Source organism: Thermobia domestica, chromosome 11, assembly GCF_964235325.1.
Source record: "Thermobia domestica chromosome 11, izTheDome1.hap1.1, whole genome shotgun sequence".
Lineage (NCBI taxonomy): Eukaryota > Metazoa > Arthropoda > Insecta > Zygentoma > Lepismatidae > Thermobia > Thermobia domestica.
Window position 1 is genome coordinate 83,526,246 of NC_137464.1, and position 21,436 is coordinate 83,547,681.

Sequence of the window (21,436 nt, forward strand, 5' to 3'; positions counted from 1 at the left end):
ACATGACAATATGATATAACTTATTTATCCTGAAAAAGTGTACAAGGGGTAGTTTATACTGTAGGTATATTTTTTCGGACGATTTTCTCAAAAAAAAAAAAAAAAAAAAAATCATGCTACTCTTCATATTTCATTAATAGCTAAGTAATATTGTGTAAATTATTCTTTATTTAACAAAATCACATGGGATAGTTTCTTTTCAGATTACGTTTTCAAAAACAAAGTGGCCGGCGAGTTTGATCATATTTCATAAATAAATATTTCATTATTATTCTTATAATGTTACACAAAGCACTTCTATGAGAATATCCGCAAGGGATAATTTACTCTTGCGATTAGCTTTTTTTGAGACTTTTGTAAAATATTACTCATGCGATTTTATTATTATTTTATAAGCAAATATTTCAATAATAACCCTAACATTTGACGTGTTTTCCTTATGTAAAAAAAAAAAAAATAATTTGGAAGATGTAGTTAACCTTTCTTGATGAGTTTTCTTTCGATGGCGTTTTCCGAAAATGTCATAAGAATTTTGTTCGTATTACACAACAAAATATTTCATTAACAAATCATTCACAATATGATTTGGTTTATGGAATCGGATCGAGAAAATTTAGCGTGGTGGCCCGTACCTTTTATTTCTTCATGCCTCTCTTTTTCCTTGTAGAGGAAATATAAAAGAGAACTGTGAAATACGTATCTAATTTTTTAAAATAGTAAGTCTACATCCCAAATGTCATGTCTTTACCCTTCGGAGATGTGGACATTTTACTACAGTAATTGTCAATTCTATTTTCGCCCTTCCCCGCCGAATTTCCCAAAAAATTGTCTTAGTGGTACCTTACGTTACAAATCTTATGCAATGTCAAAATTTCAACTTTCTAGCTTAAGCGGTTTGGCCTGGGTGTTAATTAGCCACTCACTCACTCACAATTTCTTCCTTAATACAGTATATAGAGGGGTCGCGGTGGCTCAGTAGTAAAGCGTTCACCTGTGGTGCATGGGGTCCTTGGGTCGATCCCAGGTCGCGCAAAGTGAGTTTTGTGGTGGACAGACATCGTGTGTGTGGGTTTTCTCGAGGTTCTCCCGTTTCCTTCCACTTTCTTTATTCTACCACTTCATTCATTTCTCAACATCATCGTCTCCTACAGCCTAGGCGGCATAACCATCGGACGTAAAACTTAAAGATTTCATTTTTATATAGAGAGATATAATCATTGTTGAAGGTACTGAGAGTCGGTAGTCCAAAAGTCATACATAGCATATGTAATGATTTTGTAGTGTGATCCATATTGTAAATCTACACCAAATAAAAAATAATAATATTTCTTTAGATCTAAAATGCTCATAATAGGTCTGCAGGGCAACCTGAACTATTTCAAACGTATTTCTGTCCATTTGTTGTTTGGTATTGAAAATATAGCATTTTTTTAAAATTATAAATCCGTTACTTCTTGTAAATGAACATTGAGCATCAAAATGGTGATTGTTATGCCTAAGTTTCATGACGTCACACCTATCTCTGTCAATTAAACTTAGTAGCCAAGTAACAAATAAACAATGTAGATTTTACGTCTTAAAGTTTACCTTACAAATCCCAATGTTTGTTTTAGGCTCCAACATCTAAATTAACAGTGAATTTAACCTGTAAATTCTTTCCTGCTCAGGTATGTATACTAGATATTTAATTAGGGTTGAAATGTTTACAATTATTAGGTAAATATGAGATTACAGCATAGTAGTAAACATTAAGAGCAATTTTAAGCAAAACTTCCCTTCTATATCTTAAAACTTACTATTTTGAATACTTGATTGAAATATTTTATAAGCAAAATTTATAATTGAAATGTAGATTATACATATATATAGTGCAGTGCGTCTGTTATTCAGAACAAAATTGCATATAATGATAAAGTTATTACTAGTGATGTAATGATTCTTCAGGAGATTTAGGCTGTATCTAATTAAATTGGGATAATGTTTAGCAGAAGAGGTCCAGAAACACGTAAAAAACAAAATTTACCGGGAAAATTGATGATGCAAGTACTTAGACCTAACATAATGTAACCAAATCTAACCTAAGCTAACCTGAACAAACCTAAACTAACCTAATATAAGCAGAAATAAGTGAAATTCTATCATGTTTTTTGAAAATTATGCTGGACTCCTACACTAACATAAACTAACCTAAATTTACCAAAACTCACCTAAACTAACCTAATGTGAAATTGTAGCATTTTTAGAAACAATTGCTAGAAACCTTCTTCTAAACATTAGCCGTAAATTGTCAATTTGTTCTTGTTTATTCTATGAAGCTACTGTATTTTAAATTTGAAATAATAATTCATACCCAATAAATGATAGCAGTGGCGTATGCAAGGGTGTTTCCGAATTTAGCCCACCCTTAAAAAGATATATGCACGAGGGTCATTTTACTCTAACTGGCAACACTGCTACGATTGGAGTGTCGTGTGGGCAGGAGACAAATGACGAGCGTAGTGTGTTCCGCGTATGTGTACGACTCAGTTTAACGCTGCTGCAGTCCCATATTACGGAGTATGTGGCGAGTAGACATCGTTAAATTGATTCTTGTTTGAAATACCGCCCTAACACAGTGTTCACGCGTGCAGAACAGTTTATGTTTATGAAATTCCAGGTGGCACGAGGGTGAAATGCTACGACGATTTACAGAGGCTGCTCTACCGTATCGATGGGTTGCACATTTCAGGTGGGACGAAAGTCAACAGACAAAATGCACGGTGGAGGGCATATGCGAACGGCTACGGACGAAATCCGTCTTGGAAGACTACGGACACTGCTTGACGGTGATCGGCGCTAGACTTGTAGTGAATTGGCGCAGGAGCTGAACATTTCTTCCGGATCAGTGTTCCGCATGCTAACACAAGATCTCGGCATGCTGAAAATTGCAGCCAGATGGGTATCCCATGCTCTGACCGAGGTTCAAATGTGGCATAGGTGGGAATGTGCGTGCCTACAGCTTCAACGTTACAATGAGGAAGGTAATAACTTCTTGCACCGCATTATTGCAAGTGACGAAACGTGGGGAAGATCCTACGAGTCTAAATTGAAACGTCAGTCGAGTGAATGGAGCCACTCAGAATCTCCACGACCGAAAAGGCTTAGGCAAGAGCCAGCAAACGTGAAGGTGATGATGATAATGTCATACGACCTAGAAGGCATTATCCTGTCACATCAAGTGCCACCGGGCGTTATTGTCAATGATGCATACTATGCTTCATACTTCAGTCACCATTTGCAACCGCATTGCGGCTCAAACGTCCAAACCTGGAGTCTGGACCAATTCTTCTACACGATAATGTCAGATGCCATACAGCCAATCCAGTACAGAGTCTGTTACGACGCTGGGGTTGGGAGGTACTGGAGCACCCACCATACTCCCCGGATATGAGTCCCTGCAATTTTGATCTTTTCCCAAAAATGAAAGAACCTCCCAGTGGCAAACGTTTCAGAGACATTCCCAGCATTGTTCGTGCCTTAGAGCGCACTGTCAACACCCTCTCACAAAGTGGGACTTTGACAGGTATTCAACGGTTACCAGACAACTGGCGAAGGGTTCAACAGACTGGCGGAGACTACATAGGAGGACTGTAAGCTTCTTGAAATGAGTGATTCACTACATTTCATTTCACAACTATGTTGCCACTCGTATATAGAATATATACCAGGGCGCCCATCAGGAGGGGAAGGTGGGGCGTTCGTCCCCCCGCCCTAAGAGGGAATTGTACTTCGGAATATCGAAAACCCAATAGAATTTTTACATTAGTTACAGCAAAATTTGATTATACTTGTCCCCCTTGGCAACCACAACATGGGCGCGCTTGTATATATATATATATATATATATATATATATATATATATATATATATATATATATATATATATACACTAAGTTATGTATACAAAATACCTGAAACGATATAAACTTGGGGTTTTGAATTCTCCTTTTCCTTGATGAAATTCTGGGCATTTATTCCGAAGTTGGTCGTCCCTCTGCTTTTCGACAAAAAGGCGTAATGAAAATTTAAAAATCGTCAAATTTTAAGACCGCTTTAAAAGGGTATAATAGTGTAGGGTAGGATTGACTAGAGCAAGTTAGAGATAAGTAGGGTAGGGAAGGGTCGGGTTAGCTTAAGGATAGGAAAGTTTTGACTAATTTTGTTAAAATTAGCAGTGTTATTTTTACACCTGCAGCCATCTTCACAATACAAATGCTCGTTACTTTCCTACAATCCAACCTTGCGCGAAGCAGTTCCTTTCGCTTACCAAATAATTCCATGTTTATAACTACAAAATAAAGAAATAAATGGATAAAATAAAATAAAATAAAATAAACAAAACTTCCGCTCTCCTTACATATTATCAAGCACACAAACGAGATCCATTTTTCCCAGTAAATTTTCAAACTTTTGCTTGAAACGGACGACCAACTTTGCAACATAACCCAAATTCTGCGTACACTACTTAATAATAAACTTTATATAATACTTTATGAACACATGCAATTTTCTTTGTAACATTAGAATGGAAATATCTATTACATATTCAATACTTCCAGCTAGTTCACGAGTGAAGAATTGCACAAAATTTTCAAGGCATTTTTTTTTTTAAATTTGATGCTACAGTTTTCAAGGTTAAGATTTTTATTCTGATAATTAAAACTGAAAACTGTGTAAGTTTACAACCGTTCGTCAAATTAATATATATGCTTCGCTACTCTTGCTATGCATGGTTCTCCAAGATATTCTATTTTTTTATTTTCATGGCGCATGCCCAAATAAATGCGCGCAGATTAATAATATACGTGCAAACTTATGAGCGATCGTTAAAGAATCATTCATGCGAAATCACATTCCAATCTGTGCTAGTTAGCTCTTACAAAGAAGCAGTAGTGTAGCGTTTACTTTCGCAACGGGTACACAGCACAGGCGCATCCACGTGGGGGGAGGCTGGGTGGGTCAACCGGGTTCCGACATCCCCAAAACTTCTTAAGTCAATATACTTTTATTCACTTCTTAATAAAACTATACTTGTTTAGTAGAGAAATGATTGATGTAGCATGAAAATTTGATCTCACATATCTGTACTATTTATCTTATGAAAATAATGTAGTTTCATATTTTTTTCTGAAAATATAGACGAAAGTACCTTACAATTACTTGTCTTGTCGAGTGCAGAATAATATCCGTTCAATACTACATATACGTAGTGGCTTGGATCTCCCCAAACCTTGGACCCCTCCAGTTAGGAATTGTCTGCTGGGGAAGACCTTTTGGTCAGTCTCGAACCTGTAGAACACCTTCTAGACAAATGTTGAGGTACGCTATATGTGGCATTTTATTTTTTTGTCAAAAAGTTGGGGGCAATGGCCCCCATGCTCCCATAGCTCCGCCCATGCCCCCCGCCCTCCCAACAAAAAATTGGGTGCATGCCTGGTAGATATTATTTCTCGAGTTCGGAACCAACATTAAGTTGTAGGGCCATGTCTCATACAGCCTGGGTGTTGGAAAGGAATATTAAACTCCTGACTAAATTTCGCTACAAACTAATTTTTGAAAGGTTTGCACTAGAGACCTGCACGGGCCGAACTTTTCGGCCCGAGCCCAATTCAGCCCGAATGTACGTAGGCCCGGCCCAGCCCGAGCCCGAAAAGTTTTGGAGATTTTCGGCCCGAGCCCGGCCCGGCCCGATAAGTTTTTTAAAATTCTTAGCCCAAGTTCAGCCTGGGCCCGATAAATTTTCGAAGTTTCATTTTGTAACATTTTTCACGGGCACACTTCTTCAACGCTTGCCTTTACTCTAATTATCGTTTAACTAATGTCAATAATTATTAAGAATTGCAATTAATCGGCCCCAGCCCGGCCCGACTTGAAGAGAAATCAGTGTCGTCGCCCCCCCACACCCGGCCCGACCCAAAGAAATAATAGAGTCGGCCCGTGCAGGTCTCTAGTTTGCACTACTGTATATAACGTATGGAGACTCAATTTTCTTCAACAAAACCCTTAAGAATTAAATCAAACAAGTATACCGATATTAATTCATTCTGAAGAATCTCAGTACATACATTGGATACGTTAAATAGAATTAATAATTTACTTCCTATGTATAATCGTACTTGCTTAGCCTTTGTAAAGCGTGATCTCTGATTCAAAATGTAAGTTCAGAAATTGGCTATTTTTTAAACTTGATACTAATTTTCATACGACAACTTAGCATGCCATTTAATAACAATTGGTGTAATAGATCTATATCTAATCATTTAGTTTGCATATAATACATAATTAACACACATATCCAAATGCACATAAAGTTAGCTAACGATTTTAAAACAACAACAGAACAGCAGACTATGAAATATCTTGCGCTCGCTTTTGCCTTTCGCAGTGTTGACACACACTATTGCGATTTAACAGAAGCCGAAGCTAGATCATGGAAGATTTATATGAATTACTGATATTCATAAAACTTTAAGCAATTGTTCCGGTACTTATTAATTTAGTTTTTATTTTCTTCTATTTCTTGAAATTTTCTTTGAAATATGATTGAATATCTAAAAAGAAGAGGAAAAAGTGTGTTGGATTTATAATAGTACAATAGCGCTGAGTGTGGTATCACTGCAGCTGAAACATGTCTCATTGCCAGGTTCTTTCAGCGAGCGAGAGCCCCACACAGCCACATGCGCCCGCCACTTTCAAGTAGGAGCTCCACTGACTTGTTCAGCCACGTTGAGACAGATTTCTTGATGTCTCTCTATAGCCTGTTTGACGGAGACTGAACTTTAATTCCCCAGTTTTGAAAAATAAAATTATTTACAAATTAGATTCTACCACTATTGCTATTAACCAAGCTATCACGAACCCTATTATTTTTATATTTTTCTACAACATGAAATTTATATTGATTCTTATTAATTAAGAAATTCTAAAACTGCTCTTTTAATTTGAAAGGGTAGATAGTGTCTCAAAGCACTCTACGCTACTGCAAAGAAGAATTGCATCAATTTCTCGTCTGGGCAAGAGCAATGCCGTGCCGTGGAAAATCAGCGCCCGGGGCGAGAGTATATGACGGCGTCCCATACATATATTCCAAGTAATTTCCCCTCTCTCTTTTTCTTTTTCTCTCGAATTTTGTGCCCCTCTTACTTCGGCGCCCGAAGCTGTTGTCCCGCCCCCCCCCCTCTACAGCACGGTATTGGGCAAGGGAAGCTGGTGAGCCCGCGCGGGGATGTGTCCGTAAGGAGCAGGCGCGAAGTCGTGATTGTCGAGTGCGGTACAACAGTATAGGGCGCAGACCATGACATATCTTAACACACCTTAAACAGCAGATAAAGCATGAATGTCTCTGAGCACACAGTTTACCATACACTGTTAGATATGGGTGCAAATATTAATCACTCGACATTATCGATAACGATTGAGTGAGCACACTGCATCGTCTTTGGACCGCGAGCAATGACACAATGTTCCATGGTCTGATAAATCACAATGCTGCCTTCATCACGTAGGGTAATTCCGGGTGAGATATTCATAGTTTTTTCAGAGCCTTAAACATGAAGAATTTTAAAAGAATTTGCACTAAAAAAGATTAATTAGGTTCTAGAAGATATACTTTTCATATTGAAATGTGTTTTTGATGGCAAAAATTCGGCTATCTCGGAGAGATGACCATACGATACCAGAATAATTGCCTATCGTGTTTCTGAAGTTAGAATTAAGAATATTTACAGTTTAAACACGCAAGAATAATATATTTCTTCTAAAACGTAAGAACCATCACAATATTTAAGTTCTATCAAGAATATATCACATTATTAAGGAATTCTCGCTAGTAAGCTTAGGATTACATGAACAACGACGAATACAGCGTACACCTTTAAAGGAAAATGCGTCTGAATTGTGTCTCATCAATGATGCATTTTCACACAACTCTATTCAAAAGCACACTGCTTCCTGATGTTTTTTAAATTTTTTTAAGACTCACCTTAATGTAAGCAAATCACGCATATAGGCGATTTAACATATTTTGTGGTTCATTGGCGTTTCGTCGTGTCTTTACCGCTGATTGTATAATTTTGAAAACGGAAGTGGAGCCACCGCGGATCTTCGCAGCGGGGCCGCTATTGGGGGTTCACCGACGCTTAATTGCATCGGATTATGTCTGTGTACATTTTGTATATTTCAGAGACTAATTGTTGCAGAGTTGGGAAACATTAAGGCCTTTCCGACAGCCAGTATTTATCTTATAAAGTACTGTTTCGAAATTTTCACTTGATAGAGCTGTTCCAGAAAGAAAAAGCGAATAACAAAATGTAAGGACATTATTTTAAAGCCTAATTTAAAAGTTTCTACAAAAGTTCATTTACAAGACATGCCGCGCATGTGACTAGACTTCATGTTTTGTTAATTATAGTGTTCAAAAAATTAAATATCTCCACTATCTGTTAAACTGGGTATTCAAGAATTAGTTAATACCAGTATGTTGTTTTTTCAGGCACAATGTTTTACGGAGTATCTAATAAGCATAAAAAGTTCGTATGCCAAAGAATGAACGACAAACCTGTCACAGCTGTTCCTGGGATTGGACCAGTATATGCCAGAAGATTGCGGAAGAAGGGAATAAAATGCGTAAGTTGAATCTTCTTTCATTTCTGCTCAGTGAAAAACTACTCACGCTTTGTTTTTGTTTAAATTTATGAGGGAGACGAGGTATGTCCTTATTAACTTACAACCGTCCGAAAAAATCAGGTAGAATTTCCTGATTACTACCTAGCAACCAGGTTAACAAAACCTAGGATCCAGATGGGCAGAGCCCAGTTCGAAGAAGTTGAGAGCAGGAGCAAGGTTAGTCAGCGCACTTGGAGATTCCGATTGATCCCGCCGTATTTGTTCGGTTGAGCCCCAAGCCAAATTATCTTCCTTACGGTTCTATTCGTTTGCTGTCCGCAACTCGCAACCATTTAGTCGTCTCAGTGTAAGTGCTGTGGCCGACACATATCCTCGGAGTGCCCGGTTTATACGACGCTTCACGAGTGCCGTCGTCTCAGGAAATACAATAAGCTCAGGACTTGGACACAGCCTTGTCTTTGACTTTGACTCAGCTTAATCCTTTGGACATCTCTCCAGTGCAACCCCGTTATATCAACCGTCACCTATATGGATCACTCGTAACCCTCGAGTGACTGAGACTAGGGCCAGTGCTGTTAGTGTCAGTGTTAGCGTCGCTTCGACGTCCCAACCTCCGAGTTCAGCCGTAGAATCATGTGCTAAAAAGTTGTCAGCCATCTCTCAAACATTTCTTCTTCAGATCCAAAATACAGGTGATGATTCAGAAAGGCGCCCGGAAACTCCTGATCTTAGTAGTGCCCTCGTCAAGTATCTCGATGCTTTTATTAAAGCATATCGAAACGCTTTCGCAGGCCCAGCAATCCACATTTGGTGTGCGCAATTAAGGAGCTTCATTTGACGTGGATGTTGCCATAGTGTACTCTTGCGGCCTCGGCTTAACGATCCCTGTTGGCCGTCGAGACACCAAAGTATTAAGTAAAATACGTACTTCTTTCATCTTCTTTGACTAACTTCAAGACGAAGATAAAGCATTTCTTATTGAACGAATCAGACTTTCGCTTTGCAATACATTTGGAAAGTTGTAGCCGTCAACGCTACCGTCACCTTCATCCTAGACCTCAGTGACACCATGCCTCCACAACCCTTTCCGACGGCGACGACGTCGGAGAATCAGAAGAAGAAGAAGAATAGTAGCAGCAATGCTTTCAAATCCGACAAATGAGGCTATCCCAGACTTTTGGACGTCCCTACCAATGGAAGGTGCAACGGCTAATCCATTGGAAGATGAGCCGGACCAGCCCTAGCAAATTTCAGGACCCGTTAGTAGACCTTATTGCAGAATTAGATCTACAATCGAAGGATATTACAGGCAATGCAAATTATCTTGGCCAGTACTTAGACCATTAATGTTAACAAGTAGATGCTGACACCTGTCCCGTAAATTGTTGGTTTTTAGGAATATGGGTAGACCTTGACAATAATTCTTTATCCATTGATGATAGATATTTGTCTATTGTTAATTCCTGCTCCCGTACTTTTTTATTTTCTTCTTTCAGAGCTTGACAAATCCTGGCTAGTTATATTGTATAGTGTGAGTCGGTCACAAACCTATCATATCCTTTAGCCTTTGTTGTGTACATAGTAAATACTTTAAATTTTTACTACATATATTACACAATGTCCAATCCACATTGCAATTTATTTGGTTTCAGCTGATGTTACTCATGTTTGCTACATGGACGGTACGGTACGCCCACTTTCTTAGAAGTTATAGATATCTCAGGTAATGTTTTGTCTTTCAGTGGACAGGCCTTCAGCCTTTACCAATTTTTGTCACAGAGTTTCTGGCTGTTGTCTTTGCAGCTCTTTTGTATTTTCCATATCATGTACGAATACATTCCGATAACATGGCTGTTACTTATTCTTTTTGCAGACGAATTTGCAGGTTATTTTATTCGTTACCAATTGCTCATTTTGTGTATAATTTGAATACTACTCATCTTGTGTATGTTCCAGCTGATAAAAATAAGGCAGATGGAACCTCACTAACCTTGGGCTCGATCCTGCTGCTACCCTCAGCCAATTAGAGCTCACCACCTGGAAACCATGTTAACAAAACCGTCAATTCAACCATTAGACTCTCACTCATATTCCGATCGCTACTACCTTCATGTGTAGAGGAGTTTCCAGAGAAAGCTTTGCATTAATCTCTATTTCACGCCACTGTCGCTGTCTTCCATGGTACCCTCTTATCCCTCACTATTTCTCGTATACCTTCCAGCAGTGCTTTTCTCTGTCTTCATTTGTTTTTCTTCCTATGACTTTTGCCGCATTTATCTGTATTACCATTCTCTTTTCTTAACATTCTTATCTCTCAGTGAGGATACTCGGTCGAAAAGTGTAAGAGCTTTTTAGAGTAGCCATCCTGAGCCTTCATTCACACCACGCAAAAGCCGGGATGGTACCTAATGAACTCGTCCTAGGCCGCTTCCTTCTTTCCCCACTCCTTTTCCCCTCCCCAATCCCCTGGTAGTGTGATCTCCATAGAATATCATCCCTCATACGTGATGGGCTAAAATGGCTGTAGATGCTGAAAGCTCAGAAATCTAGTTCTTAATTTTCCATCCTTATTAAGTTGACGAATCATATCAACTATATTTTCTCTATGTCATCTACTAATAAAATTTCTATTTATCGTTTATATTATTTTGACATTCTTAAACTTGTCTCTTCTGGTTTTGCCGTCTGTTTTTACTTAAATCTCATCTTTGTTGGCTGTAGTTTCTTTGATTAGTTTGTACTTGAAATCCAGGATTCATGACAATATAATATTATTGTTTTTTACACTGTTTTGAATACAGTTGCTTCTGCTCTTTTTGTTACTTCCTTTTTGTTCAGGAGCTGTGATTTTTAATACTCTGAAACATCATCTTGCTGCTGCTTCCTTATTAATATTTTATGTATCTATCCTGCCTTCTTTATTTGTCCAAGTCCCTAAATATTCGAAGTTATTCACTTGTTCTATTGTTCCATTCTTAATTTTTCTTTTATATTATCTTTTTATCTTCTTTTATCATCGGTTTTGTTTTGTTTTTTGTTTATTTTTAATTTTTTCTTTGTCAATTGTTCTTCCCAAAGCTTTGAGTTGTAATTGAAATTTTCTTCAGGTTAGGACTCATTCCCCAACCTTGCAATTTTTACTAGTTACAGTTTACAATACTACTCCAGTGCTATTCAATCGGGGGTACGTGTACCCCTGGAGTACGCGAAGATATGTCTGTGGGTAAGTAATCCTAAAATAAGCACATTTCCAACATTTATTCAATGATCATAGTTGGAGAATTTTTGAGATGACGTCACGCGCCTCTCATATTTCCAAAGTTCCTGAAATACTTCCCAGAAATCAAGCGAGAAGATAAAACACAATGTTGGATAACAAATCCTTTTAGCACTTCCGCATTGAATAATTGTAATCTTTCTTTGAAGTTAACAGGAAGTATGTTGGAAATGTGTGTTGACAGTTTACTGCAAATGGAATTCGATAACTTATCAATTTGTGACTTTTGGATTTATGCTCGAAAAGAGTACAATGAAATTAATGACAGTGCTATTTCACAACTTCTTTCATTTCTATCAACATATTTGTGTGAACAGATTTTCTTTGGATTAACATCAATAAAAACGAAGCACAGAAATTGCTTGAATCCGGAATTAGCTCTGATTCTCGCACTCTCGAAGATTCGATCAAGAATCGAGGAGTTGGCTTTCCGGAAACACGCTCAGTCATCTCATTAACTGGTTAGTTCTAAAGTTACTTTCAGTTTTTGAATTTTTAACATTGTCCTCAATGTGCGAATTACAGGGACTATGAGGGAAAAATCCCCTCATTAGAACTGGGTGTCTCCCATATATTTTGAAATTTCCCATGTTAATTTTTTCGGATGTGCACTTTATCCCTCTATAAATAGTCTTTGATTGCCACGCTGATTGTTCTTTTTTTTTTTTTTGGTCTCTATTTGGCCCGCTTTTAAATCAACAGAACATGTGTATTAAGTTTAATAAGTTCATTTCGATTTAATTTCTTTTAAACAGCTTCAGGGGTATATAATTGGATGGCGAACTGTGTCTAGGGGTATGCGAGAAAAAAATTGAATAGCACAGTTCTACTCTATATTACTTATTCTAGCATTCTTTCATAAGATCTTCTAGTATTTACTAAACTAAGCAAAATTTGACTAAGCAAACAACCTTGTCCTATTCGCGATGAAGTAAATTTGTCTGGAATTTTCATTACACGTCCTCACGTAAATTTTTGTTTGCCTATAGTAACTTTGAATTAAATTTGCTAGTTTATTATTTTTTCTATTTCTGAGATTTTCCATATTTTTCTCTTAAAGAGTGTCGAATGCTTTTGTTAGGTCTATGGAACAAAGATGGATTATTGTAATTTGGTTTATTGTTTTTTCCTTATAATTTGTCTTAACGTAGACTTTTAATCTTATACACTGCTATTACGTCTGATTCCATTTTAAGTATCTTCTAATTTCGGTTTTATTTTTTCCTTAAACTTGCATTAAACATTCTTGCATAGATTTTTAGGTACTCAGAAGCGAAATCCTTTTTGTTGTTATAGTTTTTTTATCTCCTTGCTTATAAATGAGTTCTAACACTGTAACTTCCTAATTGCTAGTCACATGTTCTTCTTTCCAAACAAGTTAAATAGTTGCAGCACTATTTTTTTGAGCATTTTTGAAAAGTATTTGATCATTTTTGGAGCAATTCCTTCGTGTCTACATGTTCTTTAAATTTTCATTCTCCTTACTGCTTATTCTAGTTTTTTCTTGAATATTACTGTTTTCATTTCTTTCATTTTTTCTCTTTTGTGTCTTTCGCCGTCTTTTGTCAGTTTTTCGTTTCCTTTGTGTTTCTGTTAACCTTTCCTCCATATTTTTGATTCTTGTATTTTCTTCATGTGTTGGATCTTATTTTGCTTTTAATGAAATATTTTCCCCATCTTTATATTATCTCTTTTCCACATGTCTGGCTTGAAGAAGCTTTAGCTCTTTTTCGACTGGTTGTTACCATGAGAAATCGAACCCGCACCGCTCATATCAAAGGCGAGAGCGTTAGATACCAGTGCTTCTCTGGTTACTCTATTAATTTGCTGCAAGGCACTAGGATTCAATATGGTATTGTAATCTATAAAGTGCATATATATATTTCATTTTCCAACATATGTATTCCAACAATAATATTTTTTATATTTCATTTTCCAACATAATTGGAAATACAGCGGAAACTTTTTAATTCAAAGTCCAAGAGCACATGAAAGAAAGTTCAAATTATCCAAAATTCGAAACATCCAAAAATATGTAGGCTACTTTTAAATACCTAAAATCAAACTGAAAAAATTGTGTACCCACATAAAAAAATACATGCCGCAGATATTTCCTTTTAAAGCAGAATACTATTTGCGTGATACAATACCTCAAATAAACATTTACTTGCAAATAAATTAGGCCACAAGTACCATAGAAACATTTAAGTACAGTACCACACACACTGAATTAATACACAAAACCGCTTTATCTGTTCTCACTTAAAGAAGTTCGTTATCTTTAATTTGATTGTTTTCACACGGTCAACAAAATATACAATTTCATTTATTGCGTGCGATTTATTACTAACATTTGCCTGACATCCGATAAATCTGAAATTCAGAAGTTTCGCGTGAGTTTGGCATACGCTTTTTTTTTAACTTCATTGCCCATCTCGCCTTAGTGAACGGCTATTCAATGTGTTTGCAACGCGTTTTTATTGCTCATGCGTACACTTGGAATACGCTGACGATGCATTTAAATGTGGATGGCTAACCACAAAGAGCTGCAAAAGCGAAAGCAATAAAAACGTAAATAATTCCTTGGCTCGAGCGTATTTGGTGCGTTTCGGAACAATAGACCGCCTGCTGTTTCGGAATTAGTAAAAGATGTCTAAAGGAAGGGAAAAAAAAGGAAAGACGTGTTGCCAGGCAAGGGATTTTTAGCAAGAGACATATGATTGCAAGATGCGTTGTGCGTAGTATTGGAACTCTGCCATTACGTGCACGCTGTACGTGCGTGTTTAACAAAAGAAAATTCACAAAAATACAAGGAAATTCCGAAAAATTAGCTAATCACAGAAAAATCTATGTAACAGAAAAATCTGTGTTCTTGTGATTCGCATGAACGAGAATAAGGGTGTGGCAGTAAGGCCTGGAAACACTGACTGGCTCACAGTATGATTTGTAACTCTGGCGAAAGTAAAATTACCAATTAGCCACGTAGGTCGCGTTCGCTGCGGGGTAACGCATCAGAAACGCATCCTTGTATAGCCATACACTTAATCTTAACATAATCGGGTGTATTGTTCAAATATCACTCTTCCCTACAGCTGCGGAAACCAATTGAAACTGCAGTCTTCTGTTTGCAATCTGTCCAACATACAAATTCTTGCCTATATTACTAAACAGGAAGTTCAGAAGTCCGATTTATCCATGATTTTTTAAAACCATTTATTCCAATACAGTTGTCAAGATGAATAAATTTTTATTCAAGTTATCCCATTTTGAATTATCCACGTTCGAATTAATAAGAGTCCGCTGTATTAGTATGTACGAAAATATCATGCGATTGCTCATGTTTTTGGAGAGTTCTTGTTGAAAAGGATAATATTAAATTTAGCACAGTTCATTAAGTATATATTTAGACCAAAATCTGAGTACATATTACTCCATTAAGTACATATTTAGTTAAATTTTAACACATGCTATATTTTTGTAAAACAGTGGAGTGGCAGTCAATAACAGTGCAACGGAAGATATGCATACGCAGTAACTTGATCCGGTAAACCTCGGTCTTCTTTCATTTATCTTCAATGTGTTCCCATAGTGGAAGGGTTGACACAAATTTGTACTGTATAATTTCCTTATTTTTAGTAGATTTACCCTGTATGATAGTTCACACTCCTTCCTGTTAAACCCCTGTTGCTTATGTAACCCAAACAACTGCAAAGATGGTTTGGTTGCACACCTTTTAGCATTTATTTAGTGACAGTCTCTTATATCCTTTAAATTGCGATTAGATACTATTTGGGAGCCACAATTCAAAATGGGTGATTCTATACACTTCACTACTGCATATTCCATAAGCTCACAACACGCATAAGTAACTCCACTATGTAGCCCATCAGGGATCCATAGTTACCGAAAATTAGAAGGGGGGCCATACCCTTCAATGGTCCGCGGATAACAGATTTATATCGATGCCCTTGTAGATAAAGCCCTATCCGGAATTTGATTTTCCTTATCTTGCATTTATTTAGTGGTTTTTCTTATAAACTGTGATTAAATTCATTAAGATTTTTTTTGGCGCGAAATATTTAGGAGGTCGTAATTCAAATTTAGATGGTTCCATACACTTCACTCCTGTATATCCCATATGCTTACCACGTGCAGAATACAGAAACATTGTATTTTTTACTAAAACTATGCCGTAATTATCGTGGTGGCATACAAATCAAGCCCTAGGTGACTCCCATATACATCATCTTCCACCCTCTTTTGAGTTATTTATTAGTTGAGTTTCCACTCTTTTGAGTTCCACCCTCTTTATCTATACTTATTTGCCAAAAAATATATAAACAAGTTTTAAAAAATAAAGATGAAAAGCAAAGGACTATAAACTTTGCCTTCTCTTGTGAAGAATTACGCGGACGCCTGTACAAGTACGTACTTTGTCATTTTGCGTTGAATATATATATCATGGAAATGAAACATTGAAGAATCATCCAGATAACTGCCAACCTCTTGTTAGGGTTAGTGTGAATTGTAACACCATCGGACGCAACTAATCGGTCAGATTAAGAACATTAGTGTTTGTCAATTTTACTGCAGTTGACTGAAATCGTGCTGAAGCAATTGAAACATAAAACATCCATTAGAATAATAAAACTGCGGGTGTCAATTAAATAATATATATTCGCAACGTTGAGATCGCAAGCGCAACGCAAAATTTTTCTTTTTGGTTTGCAATTTTATTTCGCGTGGAATTAAACATACCGATATTAGTTGCTTGATCATAAACTAATCGCAAATATTACGTTGCGATCACGCAAGTCAAAATTTAGTGAGGTAGGTTAGTTTCACCTGATGGTGTCAGAAGGTTGATACTCACAAGTCTTATCATTGAATGAAAAGTTTAGAAAGTGGTCTGACGCAACTGATCTCCCTGATTATTTACTCAAAAGCCTTTACACAGGAGCAAGCGTTCACCCATAAGTTTATGTTGAAGGGTGGGTTTCCAATACTACAAAGCATTGAACCAGTGTTATTCTGCACTCGAAGAGACGATAAATAATATTATCACTATATTCTCAAAACATTATATAACAAGAATGTTTTTATAAGAAAACGAACAGCGCAAATGAAGTGTTTGATCAGATCTTTAGGCTGTATCAACCATTTTTCTGCTAAATAAATATAGTTTTTTTTTTTTAAAAAAAAGAAAGTAAGTCGAGCAACGAAGATTTCTTGGAGAGATAGTCCCTCTTGGAGTCCTGTGGACCCCCTCCCCCATGGGTGCGTCTTTGCACAGAAGATACTCTTAGTAAGTTCTGGTGCTCTTGCGTAAAATTCAAGATGGCGGGTATCAGTATGGTGTGTCCTCAAACGTTTTCCTATGCGTATTCCCCCACCTACATAGTTACTTTGGTTATATTTTGTAGCGTTTGTCATTAGAGTGTTTCAACACTTTTGGACCATCCTTTTTAATGAATTAAATAGAAAAGATCAGTATATTGCTCAGCTATATTGTGCACTTTTGAAAGTTAAAAGTGTGGTGTATACACGTATATGCATCACTAAAGAAGGAAAAGAAAACAACAAAGTGTCGTCTCTTGCTTTTGCATTTTTGTTAGAAGTAGGAGATAAACCTGGAATAGTTACAATTAGAACCCATAGAATGAAAACAAATTAATTATTGGCAATTATAACGCACTACTCTCTCTCCATGTTCTCTTCATTTTTCGCATAGTTTTTCTCTTATTTGGCACAAACAAGTTGTACTTAACTCTCGTCGATGAAAATAACTTTGTTTCAAGGGCTTATTTAGGTCATTCAGAGCAAACTCTAGGCGTTTCTTGCGATTATTGTTAATCGCCCAAGCGTTATTTCTTTAGATACGCCAATTATAGCATGATGTTTTCAACGCGTTCCTCACTGTAAAAAATGGTAACTTTACTCGTCATCTGTGCAGCTCAATTGCAGTCTAAAGAGCACTTATCTTTGGATTAATTTTGATTGTATGCATTATTATGTTCTTGTATCTATTTGATAGTTTTCTGGGTGACTACTCCTACGTTCGTTTTTAACTGACTTTGTGATGCTCAATCTATCTAATATCAAGTACACCATTGAGGGGAGTCGTCTTACGATTTTAGACACCGATTTAGCCTAATTGTGAACCCTGATAATAATTGTTATTTCATCCTTCGTTGTTTCTTTTCCTTTGTGCTCCCATCTTACTTCTTAATAAATGTTTCTGGTAAACGGAGAGAGAAAAATAGTTTGATACTTCTGTCAGCAACCTTCTCAAGCACCAATGCAAGAGTAATCACGCTAACAGTGCTTAGCAGGTATCTTTACTAAAGACCTGCAAGGGCAGGGCTCGGCCCGCGGCCGACTCTGTTATTTCTTTGGGCCGGGCCGGGCTGGGGCAGATTAATTGCAATTGACTTTCGTTAAACGATAATTGGAATAATGCCAAACGTTGAAGAAGTGTGCCCGTGAAAAATGTTACAAAGAATGCAATAGCTATTTACAGTTTATTTTACTTAGCGGCTCCATTTTCACTACAGAGAATTCCAGACATTGCGCGGTAAATTGAGCTCTGACCTTGACCTTCACTGAACCCAAAATATGACAAGAAGAGGTGGGAAAGTTTTGCCTGTCGCTAAACAATATTTCCATCTTCACTTTATGCTAAAAATCAATTAAGTTAGATTTTTGTTACAGGAAATTTGCCAATTGCTCTCTTCAGGCAAAGTTCTAGGAGGCAATGGTACCATTCGGGAGGCAAGCGTCAGGTTGTGAACCAGAGCTTAGAAAATGTTTTTAGGGTTAGGTCAAGTTTAATACTAAATTTTGAGAAAGATTAGGGCTCGAGCTAAATTTTTAAAAAAGTTATCAGGCCGGGGTCGGACCAAAGCTTTTAAAATTTATCGGTCCCGGGCCAAGAATTTTAAAAACTTATCGGGCTGGACCGGGCTCGGGCCGAAAATTTCCAAAACTTTTCGGGCCCGGACTGGGCCGGGCCTAGCTACATTCGGGCTGGATTGGGCTCGGGCCGAAAAATTCGGCCCGTGCAGGTCTCTAATCTTTACTACCAACAAAACTATGGTAAACGAATGCTTTTTTCGACGGGAGTAAGACATGAAACCAGCAAACTACACTGAATAGGTGGTGCAAGTGGTAAACTATTGGTGCAAGATAGTGTGGAAGTAAATGCATAATACGTTGCATATAACATTTATATCATCTCAACTTGATTTACTCGTTAAACAATAGTAATAAAGCGTTCATTCTTTAAAAAAAATAGTAACTGTACGAATACTTTTCCGAGTCACTGTATGTAGTTTCTCTAATATCTGAATGCATTCCTTCGTGTGGAATTTTCTTTCATTTTCCACTTCAAATCACAACAATTTCTTTAACAATTATATAATCAACAAACTAAAAAAATGGCCTGTGTTTGATGACTTTTGTGCTCGTAAGTCAGGCCATCCCTGTAAAGCAATGCAGCATATAAACACACAGCAGGGATTTCACAAAACAAACGCACAAACTTGTTAGTTAATTAATAACATTGAAACTTCATTGAAAGAAACAAGAATGATCCAAAAAAAAAAAAAAAATGAATTAAAAGATTGCGATCTTGGCCAATAATAAGTTTTTGGATCAGGGACCACAAATTTTTTGAATGATCCCGAAATCGAGTTTTCGTATTTTCTTTTCTTTTCTTTATTTCTTTTTCTTTGCTGAATAAGCACATCATACTGATTTAAGTGATAGTTTAGGTTTGACTAGACTATATGTAGTTCACCAGACATAAGGCATACAAAAAATGATTGAAATATATCGGAGTCTTTTGGATTAGGGGTCACAAAATTTTTTGAAAGGCCCCAAAATGGAGGTTTCATTTTTTTTTTTTTTTACGGAATAAGCACATCATACTGAGTTAAGTGATAGTTTAGATTTGGCTAGACTCTATGTAGTTCTCCAGATATAAGTCTCACAAGAAAATTTTTGATTGGAAGATATTGAAGTCTTTTCGATCAGGGGTCACAAAATTTTTGAATGGCCCCAAAATGGAGTTTTCATAATTTTTTTTACGGAATAAGTACACCATACTGAGTTAAGTGATAGTTTGGATTTGACTAGACTGTATGTAGTTCTCCAGATATAAGACACACAAGAAAATTTTTCATTGAAATATATTGGAGTCTTTTAGATCAGGGGTTACAAAATCTTTGAACGGAACCTAAATCGAGTTTTATTTTATTTTATTTTTTTTTTACGGAATAAGCACATTATACTGAGTTAAGTGATAGTTTGGGTTTGGCTACATTATATGTAGTTCTCCAGATATAAGACGTACAAAAAATTTTTGATTGAAATACATTGGAGTTTTTTTTAGATCACTGGCCACAACATTTTTGAACGGACCCTAAATCGAATTTTTGTATTTTTATTTTATTTTATTATTATTATTATTATTATTATTATTATTTTTTTTTACGGAATAAGTACATCAATACTGAGTTAAGTGAGAGTTTAGGTTTGGCTATACTATATGTAGTTCTCCAGATATAAGGCTTACAAGAAAACTTTTGCCTGAAACATATTAAATCTTTTGATTAAAAAACAAATATATATTAAATTAGAGAGCGTATTACCAATAACAGTATAATAATACGAAAATATTTTAACATGATTCCAATTTTGTAAAATTTCCTTCTTTACATTCTAGGCAGCAGACCTGTATCGCATGTTTTTCCAGAATATGAACATAACCTGTTGGAGCAAATTTCTGTACGAGACATGCTGTGCTGATAGAAGAAATGCCATTATCAGTTGGAGGGCAATGAAGGAGTACGCCCAAAAGTTCGGCAGCAAGCTTTCATAACCGTCACTGGCACAAGAGTGGAAATGATTGGGTGTAGAAATGGAATCATAAATATCTATGGGTTTAAATTAATGGCAGAGTAACCAACTTAAAAGCGACAAAAGAACTTAAAGTACAATTTCTATTATTATTTGGCATACCATTTAAAACCAAAGCAGCATTAAATAAATGTAGGAAAGAAAAGTTCTTGTTTTGTATAATTGTAGTAATTTAAATACTTTTTTAAAAACCTTTTAAAAACCTTTTAAAACCTTTTTAGTACACATAATGTATCGCTAGAAGAACCCATATGTACTGAGCTTAATAAAATTCTGATCGTTTGATGAAAGCACGAATTTAGATATGCACTAAGAAAGGGCAACCTAGTCACCTGGAATACAAGTTTTGCGACAGTGGAAAATTATTTGAAATAAAATTACGGATAAGACCATTATATTACACGTAACGGAATTTCTATTTTAATTGATCATAGCAAATTTCCCCAAGATAAGCAAAAGAAAGTACATTTTCCCGAAGTCTGAAAGAAGGAGAGGGATGGCAGACCTTCACTGGATTGCAATCATCTTAAGATTCAGACTCTTGTCAACGATGTTACCAAAAGAGAAAAAATAAT

The 21,436-nt window shown here is 36.5% G+C and overlaps 1 protein-coding gene across 1 annotated transcript; it reads left to right on the top strand.

The window, feature by feature from the left end:
- The first annotated feature begins 1,509 nt into the window (after positions 1-1,509).
- On the top strand, positions 1,510-21,009 carry LOC145663609 (barrier-to-autointegration factor-like protein). The gene is made up of 3 exons (XM_081729718.1): positions 1,510-1,667; positions 8,532-8,665; positions 20,668-21,009. The coding sequence occupies exons 2-3, from the start codon at positions 8,537-8,539 to the stop codon at positions 20,821-20,823; spliced, it is 285 nt and encodes a 94-aa protein (XP_081585844.1). The 5' UTR covers positions 1,510-1,667; positions 8,532-8,536; the 3' UTR covers positions 20,824-21,009.
- Positions 21,010-21,436: the final 427 nt, after the last annotated feature.

Coding starts and splice junctions, on each gene's coding strand:
- LOC145663609 (XM_081729718.1), top strand. CDS start 8,537: ATGTTTTACGGAGTATCTAATAAGCATAAAAAGTTCGTATGCCAAAGA. Junction 8,666..20,667: donor GGAAGAAGGGAATAAAATGC/GTAAGTTGAATC, acceptor TTTACATTCTAG/GCAGCAGACCTGTATCGCAT.